At 39.6% G+C, this 9,599-nt stretch overlaps 1 protein-coding gene across 1 annotated transcript in view; it reads right to left on the bottom strand.

Moving 5' to 3' along the window:
* Positions 1-3,913: 3,913 nt before the first annotated feature.
* LOC101353932 (caspase-4-like) overlaps positions 3,914-9,599 on the bottom strand; it is a 24,427-nt gene continuing 18,741 nt past the window's right edge. Inside the window, 1 exon segment of the mRNA XM_023737002.1 lies at positions 3,914-3,963. Within this exon segment, the coding sequence (XP_023592770.1) occupies positions 3,914-3,963 (50 nt within the window).

Consider the following 9,599-nt stretch of genomic DNA (forward strand, 5'->3'; position numbering starts at 1 on the left):
AAAAGCCAACACCCATTCATGATAAAAACTCTCAACAAAATAGGAATAGAAGGGAAATTCCTCAGTATAATTAAGGGCATTTATACAAAGCCAACAGCCGACATCATTCTAAATGGAGAGATTTTGAAAGCATTCCACCTGAGAATGGGAAACAGACAAGGATGCCCTTTATCACCACTGTTATTCAACATTGTGCTGGAGGTCCTAGCCAGAGCAAATAGGCTAGAAAAAGAAACAAAGGGCATCCAGATTGGTAATGAAGAAGTTAAAGTATCTCTATTTGCAGATGATATGATCTTACATGTAGAAAACCACAAAGAATCCACAAGAAAACTACTGGAACTAATAGAAGATTTCCACAAAGTTTCAGGATACAAGATAAACATACAAAAACCAGTTGGATTCCTTTACATCAGCAAAGAGAACCTCGAAGAGGAAATCACCAAATCAATATCATTTACAATAGACCCCAAGAAGATAAAATACTTAGGAATAAATCTAACCAGAGACGTAAAAGACCTATACAATGGAAACTACAAAACACTACTGCAGGAAACCAAGAGACCTGCATAAGTGGAAAAACATACCTTGCTCATGGATAGGAAGACTCAACATTAATGTCAATTCTACCCAAAGCGGTCTACAGATACAATGCAATCCCCATCCAAATTCCACTGGCAATTTTTAATGAGATGGAGAAAGAAATCACCAATTTCATATGGAAAGGGAAGAGGCCCTGAATAAGGAAAGCATTACTCAAAAAGACGAACAAAGCGGGGGGCCTCACACTGATTTTAGAAGTATTATACTTCCACGGTAGTCAAAACAGCGTGCTACTGGTACAACAGCAGATACATAGACCAATGGAACAGAATTGAGAATCCAGACATAAATTCATCCACCTATGAGCAGCTGATACTTGACAAAGTCCCCAAGTCCATTAATTGGGGAAAAGACAGTCTCTTTAACAAATGGTCCTGGCATAACTGGATATACATCTGCAAAAAACTGAAACAAGACCCATACCTCACACCATGCACAAAAAATAATTCAAAATGGATCAAAGACTTAAATATAAAATCAAAAACAATAAAGATCATGGAAGAAAACTTAGGGACAATGCTAGGAGCCCTAATACATGGCAAAAACACAATACGAACCATAAGTAACAATGCACAAGCACCAGAAGAGAGACTAGATAACTGGGAGCTCCTAAAAATCAAGTCAAAAGACTTCACCAAAAGTGTAAAAAGACAGTCTACAGACTGGGAAAAAATTTTGGCTGCAACAAATCCAATCAGCATCTAATCTCTAAAATCTACAAGATACTGCAAAACCTCAACAACAAAAAGAGAAATAACCCAATTAAAAAATGGGCAAAGGATATGAACAGGAACTTCGCCAAAGAAGATATTCAGGCAGCTAACACACACATTAAGGAATGCTCACGATCATTAGCCATTAGAGAAATGCAGATCGAAACTGTGATGAGATATCTTCTCACCTCAAAAACGCTAGTAAATGCTGGAGAGGTTGTGGAGAGACTGGAACACTTATACACTGTTGGTGGGAATGTAAAATGGTACAACCACGTTGGAAATTGATTTGGTGCTTCCTTAAAAAGCTAGAAATAGAAGTACCATACGATCCAGCTATCCCACTCCTTGGAATATATCCTACAGAAATAAGAGCTGTCACAAGAATAGAGACATGCAGACCCATGTTCATTGCAGCACTGTTCACAATAGCAGAAAGATGGAAACAACCTAGGTGCCCATCAGTGGTCAAATGGACAAACAAATTATGGTATATCCACAAAATGGAATACTATGCAATGATAAAGAACAATGATGAAGCCATGAAACATAACATGGAGGAATCTGGAGGTCATTATGCTGAGTGAATTTAGTCAGTCACAAAAGGACATTGTATAAGACCACTATTATAAGAACTCAAGAAAAGGTTTAAACACAGAAGAAAACATTCTTTGATGGTTACGAGGGTGGGGAGGGAGGGTGAGGGTTATTTACTAACTAGATAGTAGATAAGAATTACCTTAGGTGAAGGGAAGGACAGCACACACTACAGGGGAAGTCAGCACAACTGGACTAAACCAAAGCTAAGAAGTTTCCTGAATACAATCGAACACTTTGAGAGACAGAGAAGCCCATGCTTTCAGGGGACATCTAGGTCAATTGGCATAACGAAGCTTATTAAGAAAATGTTCTGCATCCTACTTTGGTGAATGGTGTCTGGGGTCTTAAACGCTTGCAAGCGGCCATCTAAGATGCAACAATTGGTCCCAACCACCTGCAGTAAAGGAGAAGGAAGAACAACAAAGACATAAGGAAAGTATTAGCCCATAAGACAGAAAGGGCCACATACACCAGAGACTTCATCAGCCTGAGACCAGAGGAACTAGATGGTGCCTGACTACTACCAATGACTGCCCTGACAGGGAACACAACAGAGAGTCCTGGATGGAGCAGGAGAAAGGTGGAGTGCAGAACTCAAATTCTAGTTAAGAAGACCAGACTTAATGGTCTAACTGAGACTGGAGGAACCCTGGAAAGCATGGCCCCTGGATTCTCTATCAGCCCAGAACTAAACCAATTTCTGAGGCCAACTCTTCAGACAGGGATTGGACTGGACTGTAGGACATAAAGTGATACTCTTGAGGAGTTTATCTCTTAGTTTAAGTAGATACAAGAGACTAAACAAGCAGCTTCTGTCCAGAGGTGAGACGGGAAGGCAGAGAGGGTTAGGAGCTGGTTGAATGGACATGGGGAATCAGGGACGGAAAGGAGGAGTGTGCTGTCACAGTGTGGGGAGAGCAGTTAGGGTCACATAACATGTATGTATAAATTTTTGTATGGCAGACTAACATGAAATGTAAATTTCATAAACTACAACAATAAAAAAAAAAAGAATTATTTATTCCTTTTCATTGTGCCGACCCCAAAGCTGCCTGTAGCCGCAGGAATAGTGTGTGTCCCCATGTAGAAGTATTGCTTTTAGAAATACTTGTGGTGTTTCTCACCAGAATAAAATATCTTCTCATCTAAGGCTCTTCCTCTTCAGATGACTTCATTTTAAGGGATACTGTATCACAGACGGAATTCCTGGTGGTGCAAAAGGTTAACATGTTTGGCTGCTAACCAACAGGTTAGAGGTTTGAGTCCACCTAGAGGCACCTCAGAAGAAAAGTCTGACAATCGACTTCCAAAAAATCAGCCACGGAAACCCTATGGAGTACAGTTATATTCTGACACACATGGGGTCACAATGAGTCAGTTATCTCTATGGTAACTGTTTTTTGGGGGGCGTTGGGGGGGCAGTATCACCAAGATAAAGAGTGCAGACTCTGAAGTCAGAATGGTTTTAACTGTCTGATCTTGGGCAAAGAGTTCACCTGTGCCTCAGTTTCCCCATCTAAAAAAATGGGTTTGGTAATCATGCCTACATTTTAGTGTTATTGTGATTAAATGTGGTTTAAATAAGTCAGTACAAATAAAGTGCTTAAAACAGTGCCCGGTACATAGGGAGTGTTAGATAAATACTATTGTGTGTCCATGCTCTAATTTATTTTCTATACTCATTCAATGTAAATATTTACGATGAGGCACCACCAGGCACTATTCTAGATGTTAGGAATACAGTAACGACAAAACAGACAAAAATCCCTGCCCTATTGGAACTTACATTATTGTGAGAGAGGCATGTATCACAATAAATGCTTGCAAAACACTTTGTGTTAAGATTAACATAAATAAGGAGAAGAAAATAATTAGAGAAGGGGCTATAAAATTAGAGGAGGGATAGAATTATAAACTAGAGGGCCAGGAAAGGCTGCCATGAGAAGGTCACTGCTCTTTGTAAGTGTGTGTTCAATTGATTATCTAGAAACAAACTCCTAGCGGCCACTTGCTTCATCATCACAGTTGTTGAAAACTGGAGTAAAATCTGGCCACAAAATACAGATATTAGTATTTCACATTCAGCAAATTCTTTAACAATTAAAGGGAAAAAAAAATCTCTCAGAAGATTTGAGGAATCACAGTTTTCACTAATAGCTTATAGGTGTGACATAATTTAACATATACTTAGAATCTGGACAAGGTGTCAGAACTCAAGCGCCCATGAGCCTAGAAACATACCAAGTGAGTGAGGCATGTTGGGGTGGGGATGCCGGTGCCCACCTTGTAAGGCTCGTCGTCTCTAAAGGGATGGGGTTCCTCAGCCCCAGCTGATTTTGCCTAAAAGAGTGAAAGCCCACCTTGTTTCATCTTTCATTTTGTGTGTATGATATCTCTCATTAAAAAAAAAAGTTAACAGGTTTACTATTGTTTTTAGACACTGCAAATTAAACATAGCTTGTCTGTGGTTTACGTTTGACTCGCAGGCCACCAATTTGCCTACTGAGCTCGTGGCAAAGAATTGCATATTTTCTTTGGAATAGCATCCCCTGTCTCGGCAATGAATGGTAGAAAATTTCTGAAACTTTTTATTTATGGTTCTCAAAGTATTTTTTTCCTTTTCCTTTGCTCTTTCCCAGCCGAGTTTGTAGCATGTTCTGTGCTCTCTTGCCTCAGGAAAGATTCGTGACAGGGCCAAAATTAGAGATTACTGGAAGACACTGGGATATGGAGCAAGAAGAGGACAAGTCCCCCCTTCCACCCTGAAGAGGAATGTCACCGTGGGACACACAGAAAGGAGAATATTGTCTTTATGAGAGAGTTTCTTTCTTATGAACTGGGAGAAGGGACAGAAGCTATTGGATCAACCAGTCAGACAGGAACACTTAGCACTCTGTTACAGTACCCTGAGATGGTGTCCAGACCACAGCAGCACGGCCAGATATCACCTTAGACACTAGGATTCCCAAACTCAGCCCTGATTCCCAGTTTTCTGGAAGCCCCGCAGAGAGCTGCTAGATAAGAGGGTCCAGTGCTGTGTTTAAATAATGAAAATATCAGTGGTTATATTACAATGTCAGTATGGAAAGAATAGGATTTTTCTTATTTTTCTAGAGAACACTCTAGCATATCTAAATATAGTAAGGTTCCAAGAAGAGGATGGGGAATCTTATGATGGATAAAACTGGAATTATCAGCTATCCTGATTAAACAAGGGTTTGGATGCAGAATACAAATCAGATTCAGATATAAAGATCATAAAATAAATTAATGATGAACTAAATAAGTAGTGTTTCATATGATAAATGATGACTTGAAATTTGAATCTAAGCCCATACCAGATTTCTGGAATTTGATTTCCTGCTGACAATTCTGATTTGTCATAATAGTGTGGGTATAAGGAGATGCGGTGACGTAAGAGGCAGAAGGTCCCCACATATGCGTTCTACCTTGCCATTTACAACACCTTGAAGAGATCCAGTTTCCTTACTCATTTCTCTCTCTCTCTTCTTGAGTATAGACATTCTAGAATAGATTTAATAAATGCATTTTAGTAGGAACACTAATCAAGTATAAGATGCCATTTTTTTCTTCTCTATACATCTTTGACTTCACTGAGTGAAATCGTCCTTGATTACAGTGCGCTTATTAGCTGTCAGATGTTGAATTAGCTGCCAGTGCAGTTAGTTAGCCTGTCTAAGCCTCAGTTTCCTCATCTGTACCATTACCTCATCTGTATCATTCCTACTACCTAGGCCAGTTGCGACAATTGAATCATATAATGTGTATAAAATCATTCCTTGGCAATAAATGAAAGTAATTTATATTATATTAGCAATTAGTCATGAAGAAAAGTATCCAGGTACCTTACGTTTCTTTGTAATGTGCTTGTAAATTCTTCACATTCCTTATCTCATTGACATTTCAAAATGCCTCTCTATCTTATACAAACCAAAATGTATCTCCACCTTTTGAATAGAAAGACTAAGCATCAGTGGTTCTGAGGCTTGCCAGGCACAGGTGTCTCCTTACTCAAGACTGTTCTCCCCGTGATATGCTGCTTGCTCTTCATCCCAGCACTGTGCTAGCAAATACGGAGAACACTGGCAGATAAGATAGGACTAAGACCCCACTCTTAAGGAATTTAAAATAATTTGGGGTCAATAAAGCATATGTATGACACTACAGGATAACTTAGAGTAAAAGTGCTATAGGATGTCAGAACAGTGAGAATTAAGTATGATCTGGAACAGGCAGAAAAATTTCACAATGGTGGCAGGACATGCTTAAAGGACCAACACGGTGAGCATTTTTAGATAAGTATTCGGAGGAGGGAGAAGATAAGTGAATCACTGATAGCTTGCCCTGTTATTGGAACTGTGCAGGTTGTTTAACCTGCCCTGCAATACTGGAAAATGACATTTACATCAGAGCTTTGCAATGAGGAAATTGAGGCTGTGCTTGCCTCTTGCCCAAGATCAGTGGATGTGACAAGTATAGTTCAGTTACCCAGCTCCAAAGACCATGACTTTATATCCTCACAGACCAGAGCCGACAGATCAGGAAAATCCAGGCATAGAGAATAATATGAACAAAATCAAGAAGTAAGAATCATGTGATCGAGAGAAGCATGAAAGGCTTTTGACTTGAGCAAAAGAACTTGTTCGGAAGCCACAGGAAGTAAATATTGAGGGATCCTCCATATTCAAATTAAGAAGGATTTTGACAGTCAGTGTAGGTATAGAATTGAAACTGTATGTAAATGATAATTATGAGCTAATGATGATTCTTGAGTCCAAAGTCCCACTTTTATCTCCCTGAGAATGTTACATTGTTTCATCCTAAAATAAATATATGATCCACATTGCACTTGCTAATACAATTTTTTGAAAATGTTGAGCAACGCCAGAAATACTACATCAAAACTCCAAGGACGAGACTCAGCTTGCAATATATTTGTAATGTTTTTATATATACCCTCTGTTTAAAATCACTTTCTGAGCATCGACTTCTGTAACTGGGAATGGCAAGATTCTCTAAGACACATTCATTCCCCACAACATTCGGATGTTAATGTGTCACAGTCTATGAGAAACTGCTGGTTCCATAAAGGTCAGGAACTCTGTCTGAGTGGTCAGAGCATTGTGGACAGGAGACAGGGAGGGAGTATCTGGGATTTGGGATTACTGGGAAGGAATGTTGAAAAGTGGGAGACAGGATGGGGTAGAAGGGAGATTGCTGGATTGAAAGGCAGCTAGGAGGTGTGGGGCCTTTTTGAGGCTAATTCCTGTAGTGTGTTTGCTGGGGGATGCTGAACTCTGAAACTTCAACAAGGTGACAATGCTGAATTTGGGACTTGCTTTAAGCCAAAGCCCTTGAGGGACAGTAACCACACTTTGGAGAAAAATTTTCTTGTTAAGCCTGCAGGAGTCCCACTGAAATATCAAGGATTATATATTCACAAATAAACATTAAAAACACACTACAAAGCACGCTACTATGAATCAGAAAAACAAGAAATCAGATATTTAGACACAGAAGAATTCACAGAAGCTTGAATATTCAGGTAAATAATACAGATGATCTATATAGGAAATAATAAATTCCAAAAGAGATGACTCAACATTATAAAACAATCGCTTTTGAACGTATAGCTTTAATTAAAAAATGGAACTTCTGGAAATACAAACTATAATTGTTAAAGTAAAAACTCAATGGGCAGATTAAACACATACACAGTTGATGAAAGAATTGGAATATAAACAGAAATCACATACAAAATGCAGCAAAGAGAGAAGAGGAGATGAAAAATATCAGAGAAATTAAGAAATATGGAGGTTGGAATGAGAGAGTCTAGCATATGTCTGTATTTGTTTCATATTTCCACCCTAAAAAATTACCATAAACTCAGTGGCTTAAAACAACACAAATTATCTCATAGTTCTGTAGATTAGAAATTTGACACAGGACTTCCTGGAATAAAATCAAGGGCTGTGTTCCTTACTGGAAGATTTGGGAAATAATCCATTTCCAAGCTCATATAAGTTGTTGGCTGGGTCCAGCTCCTTGGTTGTAAGGCTGAGGTTCTGTTTCTGCCAGGTTTTCTGGCTGTCAAGTGGGAACAGTCCCCAACTCCTAGTGGCCTCCCTGTGGTCTTCACGCATGTCCCCCTACATGTCAAAGACAGAAACGATGTGTCAAATTCATCTCACACTTGGAATCTCTGATTTATCCTTGCGCTGCATCTCTTCCTCCAGCCAGAGAAAGCTGTCTGCTTTTAAGGCCTCATGTGTTCAGATTGGTACCACTCAGATAATACTGGATAGTCTCCCTGTATTACGGTCAGTTGATAAGTAAACTTAATTACAACTGCAAAGATGCTTTTACCATGTAACATACCATATTCATAGTTGTAACACCAAGAGGTGAAGATCATGGAGGCCCAATTTCAGCCTATCACCTCTCAGATTGACAGAATAGAAAGAATGACAGACACACAATATTTAAAGAGACTTTTTAAGAATTATGTCCAAATTCAGAATATCAGAGTTCAAAAATATACAGATTCACAGTTTGAGGAAGATCAATTTATTAGCATGATAAATGCAAAGAAAATGGAAATTATGAGAATGTAAGAATAAAACAACAATAAATAAAAATACTGTGTCATCCATTTGAGCATAATCTGTCACCACTTCTGACCTCCACTCTAGTCAATTTATTGATTTGCTGACATCATTCTAAGTACTTAGTAATTTTAATTGCCTAGAAAAAGGTAAAAATTTTTGGCATAGTCTTTCAATGGTAGGCATCTGGACTTTAACGCCTGGTGTTTCAAAGAAATGTTGAACCTAAAAATAAAAAGAGAGGAGTTCCGGAAAAATGGCACTCTAGGCAGAAGCAGCATGCCATCCCTCCATAGCAAAGATCCAAAAAACTAAGCCAAGCAGAGAATACAACAATCCTGAAACCCTAAAACATCAAATGAAGAGATAAAGAACTCAGCCAAGCACCAAATGGAGTGAGAAAACTGACAGAGAACGGACAGCGAGGAGAGATTCGTGCAGACGTCCCCTACCAGCTAATGCAGCACGGATCCGCCATCTTGGACTCCTATCGGAGACCAGCAAACGGGGTACAAGAAAGCAGCCTCATGGAGCGTCCAGCAGGAGACAAAACAACCGGTAATTTGCGATATATGCTCTCCCACTCCCCACCCTTCTTCACCCCCAATTGGCCTCCTCTTCTTCCTGTGGCCACAATCTCTTGTCCGGGAAACACCGGATGCTTAGATTCCACACACCGAGCAGGCCGGCTCTCTGAATGACATTTGTTGGCTGCTGGTGTTGTTTTTTTCTGCTTCTTTTGATTTCTTCCTTACCTCTAACCACCTTCCCCTCCTTTTGCTCAAATACCTGGCTATGTGCGCCATCCTTGCTTCTTCCTGAGTGGATTTAGAGTGTGGAGCTGCTTCCCAGTCTGAGCTGTTGCACTGGTGTGATCCTGGGCTTTTGTTTGTTTGTTTGTTTTGAATTGTTTGTTTGTTTTCTTTTCCTTTTCTTGACTTGGGAGCCCTTTCTGGCCAGGCGGTACAGCATGGCAAGGAGAGTTCCCCCTCGGCTTGCACAGACATGCAGAGGGATCCCTGAGGACATTTATTTTTTCTTTGGGTTTTTTTTTTTT

The sequence above is a fragment of the Trichechus manatus genome, unplaced genomic scaffold (assembly GCF_000243295.1).
Source record: "Trichechus manatus latirostris isolate Lorelei unplaced genomic scaffold, TriManLat1.0 scaffold00094, whole genome shotgun sequence".
NCBI lineage: Eukaryota > Metazoa > Chordata > Mammalia > Sirenia > Trichechidae > Trichechus > Trichechus manatus.